Here is a 20,693-nt window from a genome sequence, read left to right on the forward strand (position 1 = left end):
AAGATTTTGAACGTAATTACGTTCCTCTAATATTCAGCTTATTGCCAGATGGAGTCACTAACGCAGCAGGTCTCAGTTCCATCTATTTTGTTCGGCGCTTAGACCTCTGCTTTTGTTTCGGATTCGGGTTACGGGTGCACGGTGGCCTGGGCGCATTAGTAGGGGAAGGGGGAGGGCATAGTGGGGTCACGGGGCATAGAGAAATTGAACAGCAATTCTTTCTAAAACGTATTTATGTACTGTGGCGTGTTATAGTTAATTATAAATCATAGTACCCCATGGAAATGGAACCCCATTAGTACCCCATACCCCATTCCCCATTTACCCCTATGCACGGGGCATAATGGAGCCAATGCCTTTTTTCATCTAAGTATTCACATCTCGTAGATTAATTACGTTATCAACATAAATGTATCCATAGTCATTCGCAATTAATTAAGCTATGATTCTACGTTGAAACTTTTAATTTTATCACATTATTTTAGTTTTTAGGGATGTTTAAACGTTAAGTACCCCACTATGCCCCCCCACGCTCCCCCCAACCCCTTTCGACACACCTTCGTAAACTGACAGTCAATATTGCGGGTTTTGACGGTCAAGTTGCTTTTCACAGCAAAAGATATGAATAAAACATTGTTGATCTTATAAATATGTATGAACTAATCAGAATCAGAGAGCGACCCGCGGCCACTGGAGTTGTCTTCGTTATCTATTTCCATTTCAGCCTCTTGTTTCGCTGTGATCTCGCCCACGGTTTTTATGCAGCGAATTGTGTATTTGTTGAAGTCACATCTGAAACAAATTAAGATATTAAGAGCCCATCAACGTGTTCACTAGCGCCACTGCTAAATAATTGTGATTATTTAAATTTAACGAAAGATATTTAAAAATAGGGGGCCGCTACGTACTGTATTTCGTATTTAAGTACCTTTTGAACACATTATAATAGATTTTACGTTGCTGGATTCGTCAATCTATGCGTCCAAAGTTAAAACGGCCGTTTTTGTTTTGAGTTCATAGATCGAGGAATCCAGCAACAAAAAAAAAGCCAAGTGCAAGTCGGACTCGCGCACGAAGGGTTCCGTACTATTACGCAAAAATCGCCAAAAAATCATGTATGGGAGCCGCACTTAAATATTTATTTTATTTTGTTTTTAGTATTTTTTGTTAAAGCGGCAACAGAAATACGTCATCTGTGAAAATTTCAACTGTCTAGCTATCACGGTTGATGAGATACAGCCTGGTGACAGACGGACAGACAGACAGATAGACAGCGGAGTCTTAGTAATAGGGTCCCGTTTTTACCCTTTGGGTACGGAAACCTAACTAGTTTCATGTATTCAAAAGGTACTTGAACACAAAATACAGTACGTAGCAGCCCCCTTTTTTAAATATCTATCGTTAAATTTAAATAATCACAATTATTAAGCAGTGGCGCTAGTGAGCACGATGGGCTCTTAAGAACCGTTCTACTTAAGTAGAACGGTCAATTAATCAATTATAATATGGGCCGATTTGTATTTTCTTGTCGTCTTTTCTTTATCGTTATATTCGATAAATTTGGTGGATTGATAGAATTCCTTATTTTGAACTGTACAATATAAGCGCAATTACACCTTATGTACACCTTACACCTACTAAAAAATCTTCCTCTTAGTTACAAAAACTTATTACACGTGTGACGTGTATAAACGATACCTACACGGACTGTAGTGTAATTCTTTGCATTTATCATATCCTTATATAACCACAAGTCACGCAAATCGGCCAGTTAAGTCATTGGATAATGCCTCAACCTTGACCACAATACTGATAGCGTGTTCGATCAATCAAATGATAGGAGTACATCTTGATAGTGCCCGATATGAGATACTGTGTCTGTCATCTGTGAGGCTGATGATTGGGCTAATTTGAGGTTCATTTTACCTAAATTGTCAATTGAAAGTACTCTCAAGAAATACACAAATACAAGTAGGTAAAATACACCGTGTTTTTTTTTTCGCTAATTTTAAGGGTACATTCCTGAGCTTAAATCATGTAACTTTCTCAAAGACACCGGTATTCTAACTAACTCCATTACTGAGATAATCAATAAAAAAATCTTCTGATAAGGCCCCTACGAGCGTGACCACTTGCCTTAGGGCCTGTTTACATATTAATTAGTGTTTAGTACGAGTTCATACATTTGCTACTAAACGTAAGTACTATTTCGGACGATCGATGTTCGAAAAGACATTAATATGCCACAGTTTTCAATTGTTTGGTTAAGTACGTAATGCCCGTGTTACAACAACGCTATATGCAAAATTTAATTACTTTTTATAAATACATTTTTTTTAACTATGCCATTTCGTTTTCTTAAACGTATGTACTCAACCATACCCTGAAGTAAACGGAATTCAATAAAAATAGTTGTATACACTTGTATTTTACTTTCTCGTATTCGAAATAAAAAGTAGAGGTTTAACTCGGGTGAAAGGCACTCAATTCTAAATTGGCGCTTGAACTAAGTGAAAAACATTTCGTTGGAAATAGGTGCCTTTCATTCCTTGGCTAACAATCTACTATTGTTATCCGATACAATTATATGGGGCATTTTCTATGAAAAGAGACCTTATTGTCGATGGCGCTTACGCCGCACAGCGTCGCGCGGCGTTTATAATGGCATAAGCGCCATCGACAATAAGGTCCCGTTTTATAGAAACTACCACATATTAATACAGCTTATAATGTTATTTATAATACAGAGCTAATACAGCTAATAATAAATCGAGATTAAGTACCTAACTTAGGCAGCTAAGCACCTAACTTTGGTACTTAACGAAGTTCTGTTTAACAACAAAAAAAGTTTTACGATTTACAAAATGTTTTAATCCGTACTAGTAATATACTTACTCGTAAAGTGATTCTTTCTGTCTATTTGTTACTTCTTCACGCCTAAACTATGGAACCTATTTAGATGAAATTTGGTATGGAGATAGTTTGAATCCTAGAAAATTACATTGATCAGTTCTTATCACGGAAATGAAACAAGGTGAGTCCTTAAGGTTGTGAAAAGAGGGGTGGAATTTACTACGGATGTGGGATATGGAAGTTCTACGCAGATGAAACTGCTTGCAGATGCTATTTCCTATAATATCATAAATGTAAATGTAACTGTCTGTCTTTTTTAGAAACTCAGAAATTCAGAACTGATTTACATGAACTTTGGTATGGAGATAGTTTGAATCTTATGAAATGACAAAGGTAAGTTTTTATCACGGAAATCATCATTTTACTTAAAGACGAAGTCGCGGACAGAAGCCGGTAGGTTTATAGAACAACCCATTGTTTGAATATATCCGAATCATTTTTAAAGTCAACAAAAAAGTCACGAACACGAAAGGCAAGCTTGAAATAACTTTTCTACTATAATAAGAAGAAAATCTGGCCTTATTCGGCTCATTCTGGAACAAAAATTCAATACCAGTTTATTATTCGGTTATATTTCAATTTCATTGAGTTAAAGGGTACAGGCAATTTCTATAGATCTGTCAATTAAGTCCATATCAACTAATCAAATTAGAAACTTTATTAACTCTAAATTATAATTTTAGCTGAAATTGGTTTTAACGAATCCTAAATTCAAACGAGATTACCGATCACTAATTATATTCAATACCTACTTAGTACTAATTAAAATTATGAGATACATAAATGTGGTTTTAGAGTTTATGAGGTTAATTTAAAAAATAATAATAAATACGTTCAAATGAAACGTTTTGTCGAAATGTCGTACATATGTATTTTCTGATTCACAACACAGTTGAAAACTCGACTGCTACATAATGAAATAGACAGCGCCCGCCAGAAAGTACGCTTCCTAGCGGTGACAGATTGATCATTGTTTTCTCGTAAGTACGTGTACTTAGTATTTCTTTTTTAATTAGCGTACAATTTCGTACATTTTTAGTGTTCCGTGCAAAACTTTGTTTTGACAAACGGAACACTTATGGAATCACTTCGATCTTGCAAATCAGTTATTTTGATGTGAGTTTGAATTCCATGTCACCGCTAGATAGTATGACACTGTATTTTCCATTTTTCATTAAATCGGCCTGGTCACTTCTAAGAACTAAGTTTCATATCTCTTCTTCAGATTTTTTTTCGCAGGCCAATTTGGATAAACACTTTATCATCATCATCATCATCATCATGTCAGCCGATAGACGTCCACTGCTGGACATAGGCCTCCCCCAAGGCTCGCCACTCCGACCGATCCTGTGCCGCTCGCAACCACCGAATTCCCGCGACTTTCACCAGGTCGTCGCTCCATCTCGTTGGAGGCCTACCGGCAGTTCGTCTTCCGGTACGCGGACGCCACTCCAGAACCTTCCGGCCCCACCGGCCATCAGTTCTGCGAGCAATGTGCCCCGCCCACTGCCACTTAAGGTTTGCAATTCTGCGAGCTATATCGGTGACCCCAGTTCTACTGCGGATATCATCATTTCTGACTCTATCACGCAGAGAAACCCCGAGCATAGCTCTCTCCATTGCCCTTTGCGTGACCTTGAGCCTTCTTATGAGGCCCATCGTTAGCGCCCACGTCTCAGATCCGTATGTCATCACTGGCAACACACACTGGTCAAAGACTTTTGACTTAAGACACTGCGGCAATTTGGACGAAAAGATACTGTGGAGCTTCCCGAACGCTGCCCAACCGAGTCGGATTCGACGAGTGACCTCTTTCTCGAAGTTGGACCTACCTAACTGGACTGTTTGTCCTAGGTATACATAATCGTCAACAACTTCGAGCGCAGAGCCTCCGATTAATACGGGAGTTGGCACAACATGGACGTTAGACATGATCTTCGTCTTGTCCATGTTCATTTTCAGACCAACTCGTTCAGATACTCTGCTGAGATCAGCGAGCATCGCACTGAGGTCCTCCATGGTCTCAGCCATGACTACGATATCATCGGCAAACCGAAGGTGAGTGATGTACTCGCCATTTACATTGATGCCTCGTCCTTTCCAGTCCAGAACCTTAAAGGCATCCTCCAATGCAGCGGTGAACAGCTTTGGGGAGATTACATCTCCTTGTCTGACTCCCCGCTGCAATGGAATAGGCTTCGAGCTCTGGCCCTGTAGTCGGACGGACATGGTGGCGTTTTCGTACAGACACTTCAGCACTTCGATATACCGGTAGTCGATTTGGCACCTTTGGAGAGACTGCAGCACAGCCCAAGTCTCGATCGAATCGAAGGCTTTCTCGTAGTCCACAAATGCAAGGCAAAGGGGGAGGTTATATTCCTCAGTCTTCTGTATAACCTGCCGCAACGCATGTATGTGGTCTACGGTACTATAGCCTTTACGGAAACCTGCTTGTTCGGGAGGCTGGAAGTCGTCAAACCTGCGTGCGAGACGGTTCGTGATGACTCTCGAAAACAGCTTGTAGACATGGCTCAGAAGTGAGATGGGTCTATAATTCTTCAGCAAGGTGTTATCACCTTTTTTGAAGAAGAGCACCACCACACTTCTGTTCCACGCTTGCGGCGTTTTTCCTTCGCGCATGACGGAACTAAACAGCGTCTGAAGGGCCTTAAGGACTGGTTTACCACCCGCCTTCAGGAGTTCGGCCGTAATTCCGTCATCACCTGGGGCTTTGCCATTCTTAAGTTGTTTGAGAGCCATACTAATCTCGTACAGGCTGACGTCCGGGATATCTTCGGTATAGTGTCGAGTTAGTCTAGCTCTAGGGTCTCTAGCTAGATCCACGACGGGTGCTCGGGTTGTTGTGTATAACTGTCCATAGAACTTCTCGACTTCTCCCAAGAGCTCAGGTTTGGATGAGATGATCCTGCCGTCGTCGGTCTTCAGTTTTGTCAGTTGGCTTTGGCCAATAGACAGATCTCTGGCAAACACCTTCGAGCCTCTGTTGCGCTTGATAGCCTCTTCAATACTGTTAGTATTGAATCGGCGTATATCTCGCTTCAGAGACTTCGAGATCCGTCCGTTGAGCTGCCTATAACGACAAACGTCACCTGACGACTGCAGAATCATCTCACGCCTCACCTCCATGAGCTTGAGAGTGGAGTCCGAGAGTTTCTTGGTTCTTGTACGACGAGTCTTGAAGAACTTGGACCCGACCGTATGAACAGCTTCCACAAACCCGTCGTTGTAATCGTCCAGGTCGCTAGCTAGGCATTCGAACCGGTTTTGAAGTTCGAGCTGAAAGCTCTCGGGGTTTTGGAGCTGGGCCGGTGCCGGGCGGAGCGTAGACTTTATCAGTCGAGATCTCTCAAGCCTAAATTGAATATTCAGTGTGCCTCTTACCATACGGTGATCGCTCCCGGTTTTGACCGAATTGATCACAGAAACATCACTGAATATTTGCTTCTTCGTCGACATGATAAAGTCGATCTCATTCCTTGTTGCACCGTCAGGGCTCACCCAGGTCCACTTCCTGTGCTCACGTTTCCTGAAGAAGGAGTTCATCATATAGAGTCCTTCCTTCTCCATGAAACCAGCCAGTAGGTGGCCCCGGTGATTCCTACGCCCCACTCCAAATTGCCCCACTCTCAGCTCTTCACCGTCTCGTTTGCCCAGCTTAGCGTTGAAGTCCCCCATAACAACTGTGAAGTGAGTTTTGGAGCTATGCATGGCTCTGGAGATATCCTCATACATAGCCTCCACCTCATCGTCGGAGTGTGTCGAGGTCGGTGCGTAGACTTGTATGACCTTCAACGAATAACGTTGGGTCATTCTGAGTACAAGGCACGCTACCCTGTTCGACACACTCTCGATCTTCACAACGTTGTTTACGAGGGACTTGTGGACGATAAACCCGACACCTCCCTGGGACCGTTGTTCGCCCTCCCGGAAATAGAGCAAGTTGCCGGAATTCAGAGTTATCATGTCCTCCCCCTCTCTACGGACTTCCGATAACCCTATGATTCCCCAACGTAACCTGCTTAATTCTTCCTCCAGTTCTAATAACTTTTCGTCGGTCCGCAGCGTACGGCAGTTGTATGTTGCCAGGGCCAAGGGTCGTCGGTTATGGTAGCCGGGCCTCTGCCGGTGATTCACTGTAGCACCCCCTGCCCCGCCATTACCCTGGCCGCTACCGGAGCCAGGAATAGCGGGGCTGCCGGGGACTAGGGGTCTGGGTTTTATTTGTGTCTGCATTATTTTGTTTTTGTTTTTATCCCTTGGGGGGGATTGCCGTAGTCGCCACGCTTGGCAGGCGGGTTGGCGACCGCAGTTTGATAGAGGTAGTTCTCGGAGGACGCTGCTGCCCATCCACCGGACGGAAACACTTTATATACTTACTATATTGCGACACACAACCAATTTCCGATACAATTTTAATGCGGCAAAATCATATTCAAGAATAATATAACTGTCACATGCTAGAGACCTTTTTAAGAGATAAGTAAAAGCTTTTAGGGCCATTTAGCGTTAATCAATTTAATTTCGTCAGGCAGTGCCCAAATTAGTCTAAGTAGTTAAGTATTTATGCTATACGTGCGAGTGCATACCTAGTTATAGATTAATATACAGTCCACGTCGATATTAAGTTATTATAGAATAAAGGAGCATCCAAAGAACACGTTGTTTGAGTTTTTAAATTCCCGGCTCATCCAAAAGCATCCTTACCGCCTGAACAGGCAGCTGAGCGAGGACCGATTAATTAAATTTGACCTAATATTCATTATTGCATACCAGCAGCACCGAGTATATAATCTTATCCTATAATATAAAACTATTTTATAATAAAATAAGCAAATAAGTGCTGGTGGGCTAGCGGTAAGAGCGTGCGTCTTGCAATCCGGAGGTCGGGGGCTCAAACCCCTCAAATATCATTTGATATTTACCAGTCGCTTTTCGGTAAAGGAAAACATCGTGAGGAAACCGGACTAATCCCAATAAGGCCTTGTTTACCCTCTGGGTTGGAAGGTCAGATGGCAGTCGCTTCGTAAAAACTAGTGCCTACGCCAATTCTTGGGATTAGTTGCCAAGCGGACCCCAGGCACCCATGAGCCGTGGCAAAATGCCGGGACAACGCGAGGAAGATATTGATGATGTTACCATTCATATGTGTCAACATCCCTATTATCGAGATCCATGCACTACCTATTTTTTACGTATTTTAAAAGCTCTCGAAAACAAAGTGAATTCCAGCAATAGAATTTACCCACGTAGGTAATGGGGTAATCTAGGCTCGACACGTTTGACGGTTTGGAACATAAATCTATTGTCGAACTATATTTTACGGGCCATAAACTTCAACACCTTCGTTTCGTCCTCACGCGTGAGCGGGGACCGAAAATTCTCGAGTTGTTTATAGTTCGGTAGGGAACTAGGGAAGTAACGATTTCGATACCCATACTGATATGGTGTTACGAATTTCCAAAATTGCGAAACATCCACATAGTTTTCGGAGACCTCTCATATTATTGTTGGGGAATCGAAATTTTACCATTTCCAAAATTTTAATCTACTTTGTTTCCTGTATTTTTTCCGAAAACTTTTTAAAAACTTTCCGCAAATTGTACATTGACAGATAGGTACAATTACGGTCTTTCATTGTTGAGCCATTTAGGGTTTACTTTACATTAATCATTTTAAACCGTTAGTATTGACAACCAAATTAGCTTAAACCTTCGATGGGTCAAAAATTAAAGTCTATGACCAGTATGACCGTACAGGTCGATTCACAAGAGCTGACATGAATGGACTGAAGGAGTGAATAAAAATATCTATGTGATTCACATTAACCAATAAAGTCACTGTTCTGACTGTCACTCATACAATGAAAGCTTCGCGTTTTCTGGTCAAAAACTATTCGTAATGAAGACACAGAACGGCTAATGTCTAAAGAACTATAGAGCAATTTTTTCATGAAACCGATGCTGCCAAAAATACAGGGGTGCGGTTAAAGTTGGCACTTTAACCATTTAAGGTTTTGGTTTTAGTCTTGCAAATACATGTATGTATTATCTATTTTTTGTGAGATTTTTTTAAGTCATGTGCCCTCGATTAAAATGTGTAAAAATTCAATATAAAAATTACATTTTACGTTAGCCCCTCTTAAGTCTTAATATACTAAATCTATGCTCTGTGGCCTATGTGCTAATGATTATTCATTACTATTGATTCTCCATTACATTACAATAATCGGTATCGTGTGTCGGGTCGGTAACACGAACTATAACATCCCTTGTTTTGTCGAAATCCATAAAAGATGATACTCTCCGCCTCCGCGCAACAGCAATGATGAAATAGACTCTATACACGTTGCATTAAGGTTCCCTATCGTTCAGTCGGTGTGTCATTTAGTTTTGCCCGACATGAATAAATAGTATTATCTAACTTGGCTCTTCTTCAAACCATCTTTATTTCGATTGACGTAGATATTAAGAGGGGGCAAAAATGTAGTTTTTATTTTGGATTTTTACACGTTTTAATGAAGGGCAAATGCATTGAAAAAATTCACATGGAAACTAGACTGGATATGGAATACACATGGATACGTATTTCCGAGGGCAGACTCCAAGAAAAAACTTATAAGGTTAAAGTTGGCTCGATAATAAAAAATCACGAAAACATGTCTAATAGGGAATATTACGCAAAACTCTGCGTAGAGGGCGTCACTAGCACAATCACAAGGCCTGCCGCGAAACACGAAAATCGAAAGTTCGTTTCTGCCTCTCTATCACTCTTGTATTTTCGATCAATAGAGAAATAGATTTCGATTTTCGCGGTAGGCCACCTGTAAACAAACCGCTTTGATGCATCAATCAATTGTCATAGTGAAAACTTGTCAAAAAACTGTTTTTTTTAAACATAGTTAGCCATTTATTTTTTCGTTGTATTAAATGTGTAAAGTCTATAGGGTTTATTAGTAAAACTTAGCAAATCACTGTTACATTTTGTCTCTTTCTAACAAACACAAATCGCAAAGTGACGGATAGGGACAAACGGTTATCAGCGGCATAATAGGTTGGTTGGACAGATGTTTATGAATAACGCCATAAAACAAATTCGTGATTCGAATTTGATAGCTAATCTCATGGTTCGAAGTTATCCAGATAATTAGTCTTTGATAATTATCGCGATATCGTATAATTATCCTAGGTATGGACGGTGCTATATTTATTTTCTTTGATTTTTTGATAGTCAAAAATAATGATTGGGGCGTTTTTCGCTACGTACAAATAAAAACTGACCTAATATTGATTAGTTTTTTTATGAACCATTGAAATATAAGATAATAATCATGTAAGAATCTAATTATATTTCGTAAATTTTAGGTTATTATCAATTCGATAATTATCAAGCATAAAAATCACGATAATTATCAAGATAAGTATCATTGATAATTATCTTTTTTATGAACCATTGAAATATACGATAATCATCATGTAAGAATCTAATTATATTTCGTAAATTTTAGGTTATTATCAAATCGATAATGATCAGGCATAAAAATCACGATAATTATCTGGATAATTATCAAGATAAGTATCATTGATAATTATCCTTTCGAACCCTGGCAGTGAATGTGTTAAATAACACTATGTACTTACATTTTGCTCAATTGCGAGTACTTGACCGTCAGCGCCTTTTCAAGAGCCAGCAGCGCGCTTTGCGGGAACTTATTCTTCCCGGTCAGAATGCACTTGGTCCATATCAGCAGGTGTTCGAGGTGAGGACTCTCCTCGATGAGGCGGGCGATGGACGCGGTGAGGCGGTGAGCATAGTCCTCATCCAGTGATGTCACTGTCAGTTCGACTGTGGCCAAAAATGCATATTTTGTTATTGAAATAAAAATTTATATATGTATTCTGCAAGTAGGCCTCGAGGGCTCTTTACTCAATACAACATTTACAGTAACATCATATAGATACTTACTATCTGTGCTGGGCACAGCCTCCACACACTCCCTGATGAGGCTGTGTTCGTTGAGCTGCAGCGCGCTCACTAAAGCCGGGCCCCAGGAGCGCTCAGATAATTTCTGTTTCACCGCGCCTGGCGTCGAATCGGCTTCTAGTCGGTATGGCCTAGGAGAAGGACAAAAATACATAGGTCACTACTCACTAGATAAGTTTTGCAATAGACAAATATGAGACAAAGATGTGGCTTATCACGTATACTTTATAAAACTATATTCCCATAGACAACGTTTGGCGGGAAAACATTTACTGGGTCAAAATTCTATTCGTTGGCCTGGTTTTTGTCCCCAAAAAATGTGACGGAGTGGAGCTTTGATGACGTGGAGCATGTGATTGGGTGAAATTAAGTTTTTAAATTTTCCCAAGAGATATATTAATCTACAGCTAGAAAGACATGCAATAGCACTCAACTTTTTTTATTTATTTGATAAAAGAAAAAAATAGAAGCGTGACAGAGTGGTCAGAAACAAGACAACGAAAAGAATTTGAACCCTACTGTCTTTTTACTTATAAAAAAAAAGATTTTAACTTTGAAAATGTCGGCGTGGGCTAGAGACAACTTACGAATATTTTATACAATAAATTTTCATTTCATACAAAGTTAAAATCTATTTTTTAATCAGTAGATTCAAAAAGAAAGTAAATGTTTTCCCACAAAACATTGTCTATGGTATTATAGTTTTAAAAAGTATATGTGATAGACCATTTCTTTGTTTCATATTTGTCTATTGCAAAACTTATCTAGTGACCTATGTAGATAGCGATATACTTAAAAAATCAATATACTCAAGTTCCTATTTTTATTATCATACAGTTTAATAATATGAAATCTAAATGGTTTCTGACAAATCAAGGAATGTCAGGTCAGGTGACAACCAAAACATTACCTACTACCATAAGTTCAGTGCAACGAGAATGTATAGGATAGAGGGGTACTGTCATAGACTTCATCTTATGTGTCATTTCCAACCAGAAGGGTACTTATTGTCGCTGGTCAGTAAGGCGCTATTTCCATATAGATTCAATTAGAAATCTACCTTATCGACAAGCGACAATGTGGTACCTTTTGGTTGAAAACAGAGTTATGTAGGTATTTGGTTTAGTGTCATATTAGTAAGTAAACCGTACTAGTAATATAACTTCTTCTTCTTCTTTGCCTGGCCCTTTCCCATTTTATTTGGGGTCGGCCCTCCGTATCATGCGTCTCCAGGCAGCTCGGTCCTGGGTCGTCTCCTTGTTGACTTGGGCTTCTTTGAGGTTCTTATCTACTACGGACATCCATGTGATTCGGGGTCTTCCTCGTCCTCGGGGTTTAGTTTCAATATCTAGCACTTTCCTGGTCATGTGGTCGGATGGTCGCCTCATAACGTGTCCGTACCACCGCAGACGGCTCTCCTGTAGTTTATCTGGGATAGGTCTCACTTTGAAGGTGCCTCTTATGTGTGTGTTTCTGACATGATCCAGCCTAGTTACACCACCCGCCCACCTGAGCATCTTCATCTCTGCGCAGTGTAATTGATTTTCATGCTGCTTTTTGAGTGGCCAGCATTCGGCTCCGTATGTCATGGCCGGTCGGACGGCTGCTCTGTATACTCGTCCCTTTATGCGCACGGGCATTCGGCTGTCGCATAGCACGCCGGTTAGTTCTCTCCATTTCAACCACCCGGTATTTATGCGATGGGTGACATCAGTGTCTATTGACCCATCTTTACTGATGACTGACCCTAGGTACTTGAAATTGTCCACTTCTTTTAGCTGGGTGTTCTGCAGACAGATGGTGTGTTTGCTGTTGACGCCACTAAAGTTGCAGTGCATGTACTCGGTCTTCTCTCTGCTTATTCGCAGACCTGATGTTTCCAGAGCTTCCCTCCACTTTTCTAAAACTTTTCGTACTAGTAATATAACAAGGTTGATTTCCACACCATTACAGTATTATTTTGAAATATTATTGCTATGTTCAGACGACGTCAAAGATATGTTAACATTTTTCGCCTTATTACAAAGGAAAAGAGATAAGGTGCAAAAGTATATCTCGTCGACTGTCCAAGTTCAATATGAGCCTTTTTCTAAAAAGAAAGATACCTAAGGATGAGTAGAAATCTCCGATTATTAACCTGAAAGTCCCATCAATGCCGGCATTCTGACTATACAGGAATAAGCCCTCAGTGGCCGCGCAAGCGAAGCTCTCGCCAGTAGGCGAGAAACGCAGGCAGTGGACGCGTACCTATGAAAAATACAATAAAACAATATATGTACAATACAATACAATATTACACTTTGATAACACGTCAGTTGCAATATTTCTTTGCGAATCCGAAATGAATGTATAATAACGTGCTAGTCAATTAGTGCTAACCCGGCCGTTATACTTCTCTTCTTCGTCGTTCCCTCATGACTGAGGATCGTGACCAAGAACTATATCCCTCCATTTAACGCGATCAAGGGCTATGTGGGCTGCCCTCTGCATGGAACCACATGCTTGTCTAATGGAATCCGACCATCTTGCCGGGGCTCTTCCTCTAGTGTGGCGATCGCATTATGTGCCCAAATAATCTGAGAGAGAGTTGAGAGTCGTTTGGTGATTTTTAGTTCTCTCAGAATGGCCGTTATACTTACTAAAGTATTTATTACGCGGCACAATATCAGTAATAGCTCTAGTCAGGCTTTTATAGTTATTCTACTTTACTTATTTATTTATTTAAACTTTATTGCACAATACATGAAAAGTACAAATGGCGGACATAATGCCAGAAGGCATTCTATACAAGTCAAGCAAGGGCTAAACCGAAAGATTGAGTTGTTGTTTATTGTGTCTATAATAATTTAGCCCATAAAGTTTTAAGTCATAATGTTTTATTTGTCCGCATTTTCTTTGGTCATAATTTGGTTTTTCTTAGAAACGCGTAACTTTTAAGGATTGCCATAAAACAAACCTAACCTATTCATAGGATAACCTTACGAAAATCCTGAAAAGTTAACGGTTTCAGAATTATCACTAATGATTACCTGACAATCATTACATTATGACTTTCAATAATATAGGGACCCCACTTTAACTACGTGATAAGTAAAGTACACTTATCACGAAGATACTGTAATTTTACCTCAGGTTTGACATTTCTGTCAGCCATATCACCCTCCTTCACGCCAGGCAGACGGATGGCCACATCGCCGCCTTCCAGGTGCGTTCTGTCTTCCACCAGCGCCATGTTTCCAAACTCCGTCAGGTGACGGCGGTTGATGTAATCCTGATAATCACAAAAAATATACAGTCTGGCAAAATAATTTGTCAGTAGACAAAACCAGTCAAGAGTATGTCGGGCCATGCTCAGTGTAGGGTTCCGTAGTTACCCGTCCGTCACAATAGGCTGCTTCTTGGACCCATGTTTCCAGGAGAGGGACACATATATGAGGCATTTTCTATGAAAAGGGACATTATTGTCGATGGCGCTTACGCCGCACAGCGTCCCGCGGCATTGTATATATTTATATCGTAGCATCGTTAATAATGGCGTAAGCGCCATCGACAAAAAGGTCCCTTTTTATGGAAAATACCACATATGATTTTGTCGAAGACACCTATTCGTTTCGAAAGACCTATTTGGATAGGTGTCGTTGGGGACATACAGCCTGGTAACAGACAGACAGACAGACAGACAGACAGGCAGACAGTCGGACAGGCGAACAGTGTAGTCTTAGTAATAGGGTCCCGTTTTTACCGTTTGAGTACGGAACCCTAAAAATGAAAGCACTTACATTGATCGCATCTAGGGACCTGTTCTGCGTGATGGTGAATTTTCTGATGAGGATGGACTCCTTCACGCTGTAGAGGCACACGTACTTCGCGTTGCCGGCGCCGAGGACGCACTGACCGTCCGCAGAGTAGCATATTGTTGTGAACGCCCTGGAATTCGAGGAATCATTGTAGTACAACCACTTATACCATGAATCTTCTCAAATGATTTTCACGCGCTCAGACACAATGGCCGACCGCTCGCATAAAAGAAACAATGGCTTTTGTTTAACAGATTAGGATCTTGGGCGTAAAAATCATTTGAGAAAATTCATACTGTATCTGAGGTCCACGGAACGCACGCTCCGGCAAACAATGGTACTACTAAACATATGGTAAAGCAAATTGTTTGTATGTTTAAGATGATTACATTTAGTGTCCTCTCCTCCTCTTACAACAAACCCCATGACTTCGCTGTTTTGAAAAATAAAACTAAAAAAACCGGTCAAGTGCAACTCTGACTCGCGCAAGATGGGTTCCGTAGCATAACGCAAAAAATCACGTTTGTTGTATGGGAGCCCCACTTAAATATTTATTTTATTCTGTTTTTAGTATTTGTTGTTATAGCAGCAATAGAAATACATCATCTGTGAAAATTTCAACTGTCTAGCACTCACGGTTCATGAGATACAGCCTGGTGACAGACAGACGGACAGACGGACAGCGGAGTCTTAGTAATAGGGTCCCGTTTTTACCCTTTGGGTACGGAACCCTAAAAATTGTAATGTAGCTCAAGCACCCATATCACGTAACTATAAGCAAACCTAGAATCAAACGTTGATTGCGATATCAAATGTTAAACCGGGCTACAAGTGTTAAATTTATTCAGCAGCATTAGGAGGGCGCGTTCTGAATAAATAACAAGTCAAGGGGTGAAGGTCAATGTTATCGGTAGTCGAGACTTTAGTGAGACGATTCAACGCTTTCTTCATACAGTCAAACTCGAATGTTACGGGAGTAAAATGTAGCGTTATCAACTTATCACGACTGTATAATGCATTCGTTTTACAATGCATTAATCTTTAACATATTGTATTGTTTATAAACCTATTTTCAATAATTACAAAATAATAGTGATAATTAAATATAAAAACAAAAAAAAATACTAAAACTAAAATATAACTAAATTAATCTAAAATATAACTTAAATTAATCTAAAAGGCCCCTGCAGCATAGTGCCAAGAATGCTGGCAGCATTTCCTCGCTGCCAGTTCTTATGTCACCTGCCGGGCTAGCACATGATTGGCGCGAGAATATCTCGCCGCGACATAGACTACCCGTCCCTCTTTAATTCATACAATTAGTAAAAGACGGGTAGTCTATCTCGCGGCGAGATACTGTCGCGCCAATCATGTGCTCGGCCTACTGGCGTCTCTAAGTGTCTTCGACAGGTTTTTGAAGAGACATAGAGCGCCATGGCTCCACAGACACTTTATAGGTAAAGTTGATGAAATATAAAGTGAGCCGATCTTGTTCGAACCAGTTCGTCAACCTTTATCAACATTAGGTACTAACTTGGTTTTAAGCATCTGCTGTGGTGTAACCAAGTCGCGGTCGCCCCGGCCCGACGCCAGGTCGATTCGACCCTCTATACTGCCCGTTTGCTCGCAGGTTGTCGCGTCGAAGAATGTGATAGCGCCGTCAAGCGTTGATACTGCTATCTGAGAAGAACCTTAAGTTAAATGAAACTAACAGACGGGTGAACAAACTATTTCTTGTAAGAAATTTTGTACCACGTTGTATAGTATGGATCTTCTCAAATGATTTTTACGTCTAAGACATCTGCTAAACAAAAGCGCGTGGCACGCGCTCAGACACAATGGCTACGCGCTCAGACACAATGGCCGATCGAACCACAAAAGAAACAATGGCTTTTGTTTAACAGATTAGGGTTTTAGGCGTAAAAATAATTTGAGAAGATTCATAATATACTAACATGCTCAGTAAGTGGCCCATCCCAAAAGAATTAGTAGAATTACTACAGAAATACAATTAAGTTTGGTTAAATCAAACACCAAACATGCAGGTTTTAAGGGTGATCCAGGAGAATGTAACCATGGCAACCGGGTGTAAAAAGTAGGTTGATTCACCTAAATACGTCAGACATACTTCAATTTGGTTCACTTTAATGTTAGATTAATCGATCAATCAGGGTTCTTAAAATCCTAAACGTACGACATATATTATATTTTTTTAAATCTATACCACATCAGGTCGAAAAGCGTCCCAATTCATATACATTTAACTTCAAATTTAGAACGGTGTTCATCCATGTAACCGCTACGAGCCAAGCTTTCGATAACAATAGTTTCATACATAGCTAACCAATCTAGAACCGTATAAAGTATGACATAGAGTTGAGATTGCCTTACCTGCTCCCCATCAGGCCTGAACGCGACTTGCAGTGCGTCGGAAGTCATCTGTATAGTTTCGCTCTCAGAGCTGTTCTCTATACAGTTCCAGAGACGGACGGTCTTGTCCCAGCTGGCCGAGGCGAGACGAGTGCTTGACAGAGCCGGATTGAAGGCTAAACTGGACACTGGAGCTTCGTGGCCTCCCAATACCTGTTATATAATACCTATTATTAAAACAATTTTTTGCCAAGCCAATGCACTGATACAGTTGGAGTAATTAAATTAATAAAATCCAAAAAAAGTCTTATCTAAGTAGCAAATGTGACAATAAGATTAACACTAGGGAAGGGTTTCGCAGCTACTTTAATAGTATAGTGTCAAGAGGCGCCCGCCGTAAAGCCAGGAAATTGGAAGGAAACATTATATTCGTCGCGCCGCGCCTGATGCTAAGCAGCCACCACAGCCTATGGAAGTTTACAATTCTAGTGAAATAGATTTATTATTTGACTACTAGTAGTGTCAAAATCGTTTTGACAGTTCTAAAAATGAAAGTGATATGACTAGTCAGTTTCTTTTTTCGAACTGTCAAAACGATTTTGCTACTATGGAAAATATATTAAACACTAGCATGTGACGTCACAATCAAATTATTTACTCTTTATAGTTTTATACGGGTTTTAAAATAGAAATTGTGTCAAAAAATAACTGATGTCTACGTTTCTCTATTAATCTTCTGGTGTATTATTTAAATGCATGGTGTAAAATAATTAATTTTAAATACAGTCAAATACCCTATTATACGCGCGATGCCAACCCCAAAAGCTTACAATGATTTATCCTTCACGTCACGTCCTGGCCGCCCGCGGCGCACAGCTCGCTGCTGGAGTCTAAGTCAGTACTCACATCCAACAGCTTCCCAAACTTGACGGACCACAGGAATATCTCGAACACGTCCTGGCCGCCCGCGGCGCACAGCTCGCTGCTGGAGTCTAAGTCAGTACTCACATCCAACAGCTTCCCAAACTTGACGGACCACAGGAATATCTCGAACACGTCCTGGCCGCCCGCGGCGCACAGCTCGCTGCTGGAGTCTAAGTCAGTACTCACATCCAACAGCTTCCCAAACTTGACGGACCACAGGAATATCTCGAACACGTCCTGGCCGCCCGCGGCGCACAGCTCGCTGCTGGAGTCTAAGTCAGTACTCACATCCAACAGCTTCCCAAACTTGACGGACCACAGGAATATCTCGAACACGTCCTGGCCGCCCGCGGCGCACAGCTCGCTGCTGGAGTCTAAGTCAGTACTCACATCCAACAGCTTCCCAAACTTGACGGACCACAGGAATATCTCGAACACGTCCTGGCCGCCCGCGGCGCACAGCTCGCTGCTGGAGTCTAAGTCAGTACTCACATCCAACAGCTTCCCAAACTTGACGGACCACAGGAATATCTCGAACACGTCCTGGCCGCCCGCGGCGCACAGCTCGCTGCTGGAGTCTAAGTCAGTACTCACATCCAACAGCTTCCCAAACTTGACGGACCACAGGAATATCTCGAACACGTCCTGGCCGCCCGCGGCGCACAGCTCGCTGCTGGAGTCTAAGTCAGTACTCACATCCAACAGCTTCCCAAACTTGACGGACCACAGGAATATCTCGAACACGTCCTGGCCGCCCGCGGCGCACAGCTCGCTGCTGGAGTCTAAGTCAGTACTCACATCCAACAGCTTCCCAAACTTGACGGACCACAGGAATATCTCGAACACGTCCTGGCCGCCCGCGGCGCACAGCTCGCTGCTGGAGTCTAAGTCAGTACTCACATCCAACAGCTTCCCAAACTTGACGGACCACAGGAATATCTCGAACACGTCCTGGCCGCCCGCGGCGCACAGCTCGCTGCTGGAGTCTAAGTCAGTACTCACATCCAACAGCTTCCCAAACTTGACGGACCACAGGATTATCTCGAACACGTCCTGGCCGCCCGCGGCGCACAGCTCGCTGCTGGAGTCTAAGTCAGTACTCACATCCAACAGCTTCCCAAACTTGACGGACCACAGGAATATCTCGAACACGTCCTGGCCGCCCGCGGCGCACAGCTCGCTGCTGGAGTCTAAGTCAGTACTCACATCCAACAGCTTCCCAAACTTGACGGACCACAGGAATATCTCGAACACGTCCTGGCCGCCCGCGGCGCACAGCTCGCTGCTGGAGTCTAAGGCCACGCAGCTGAATTGCACGAGGCTCGGCGACGTCAATGTGCGGAAGTTGCGATATCTAAAAATAAATTTTATTCCGTTAGCGTTAAGTTCATTTTGTACTGAGCCACCGAATAAGTAATATTTAATAATGAACGGACACGCGCCACGTCGCCCCGAATGGAATTATCTCGCCCAACGGCAGTAGATTGTCTACAGATTGAAAGCATCTCAGTTCGATTTGCAACGCGATGACGGAAAGTTCAAAATGCCGTTGTACGTGCGCTTGTTAATTTTGGTAAATAAAATTTTTTTTCTCTACCACGTTGCCATGGTTACGCTTAAGTTTTTTTCTGTGATGGAAATATTCACACGGTGCGAGTAAGTTTAAATTTCGCTCAAGGCGGAGAATTTTTCCATTTTTTTTTTAAATAAAAGAAAAAAAAAATGCCTCATGCTATTTGCCTAATCTAATTGTGTGTGTTGTGATCCGCCTGGAAAAGGGATAATCTAGGTACAGTCACCATCAGATATATCGGAGCGGCCGAAGTTTAATGGCATTTTTAGTTTTCCGAAATATGTTTTTTTTTTTGTGCTCAAAATATCTGATCATGCACTTTAACGTCTTGATAATAGAGGCTTTGTTTATACATTTATCAAACATCAAACATTTATTCAGCAAATAGGCCACAGGGAAACTTTTACATGTAAATTTTTACAAGCAATAAAATTAACCAAAAATTACAATTTATGAACATATTGGCCGCTCCGTATATATTGGCAACTGTAATATTAATAATGGACCTGGTGTGGTAGTAGCACCGTACGGTGCCGTCGAGTGTCACCGATGACCTGTGCTCGCTGATGGTCACGAAACAAAGCCTCTCAGTGTTCCATACTTTATCACGTTTTACCACAGTCCAGTCTAATTTGAACCTTAAATCGGATTACTAAGGTTGAAATTCTATTATCCCGTATGTGGTCAATAAATACTATGTATTGTGGCCGACCTGGTGAGATCGTAGCACCGCACGGTGCCGTCTAGCGAGCTGGACACGAAGAATTTCTTGTTGGCGCTAAACATAACTCCCGTCACCGATGACGTGTGCTCGCTAAACGTCACGAAACAGAAACCGGTCGTCGTGTTCCATACTATATCAAGTTTTACCACAGTCCAGTCTAATTTGAACCTTAAATCGGATTGCTAAGGTTGAAATTCTATTATCCCGTATGTGTTTAATAAATACTATGTATTGTGGCCGACCTGGTGAGATCGTAGCACCGCACGGTGCCGTCTAGCGAGCTGGACACGAAGAATTTCTTGTTGGCGCTGAACACAACTCCCGTCACCGATGACGTGTGCTCGCTAAACGTCACGAAACAGAAACCGGTCGTCGTGTTCCATACTTTCAC

General features: G+C 41.6%; 1 protein-coding gene across 1 annotated transcript in view; it reads right to left on the reverse strand.

Annotated features, from left to right (window-relative positions):
- Positions 1 to 640: 640 nt before the first annotated feature.
- Positions 641 to 20,693, reverse strand: part of LOC134741391 (periodic tryptophan protein 2 homolog) — a 29,059-nt gene continuing 9,006 nt past the window's right edge. The window contains exons 10-19 of the mRNA XM_063674158.1: positions 20,545 to 20,693; positions 19,212 to 19,359; positions 17,103 to 17,294; positions 16,246 to 16,391; positions 14,694 to 14,841; positions 14,042 to 14,185; positions 13,052 to 13,161; positions 10,897 to 11,045; positions 10,572 to 10,776; positions 641 to 792 (exon numbers count right to left, since the gene is read on the reverse strand). Coding sequence (XP_063530228.1) covers positions 660 to 792; positions 10,572 to 10,776; positions 10,897 to 11,045; positions 13,052 to 13,161; positions 14,042 to 14,185; positions 14,694 to 14,841; positions 16,246 to 16,391; positions 17,103 to 17,294; positions 19,212 to 19,359; positions 20,545 to 20,693 — 1,524 coding nt within the window. The 3' untranslated portion in view covers positions 641 to 659. The remainder of the gene's footprint in view (positions 793 to 10,571; positions 10,777 to 10,896; positions 11,046 to 13,051; positions 13,162 to 14,041; positions 14,186 to 14,693; positions 14,842 to 16,245; positions 16,392 to 17,102; positions 17,295 to 19,211; positions 19,360 to 20,544) is intronic.

Source organism: Cydia strobilella, chromosome 5, assembly GCF_947568885.1.
Source record: "Cydia strobilella chromosome 5, ilCydStro3.1, whole genome shotgun sequence".
Classification (NCBI taxonomy): domain Eukaryota; kingdom Metazoa; phylum Arthropoda; class Insecta; order Lepidoptera; family Tortricidae; genus Cydia; species Cydia strobilella.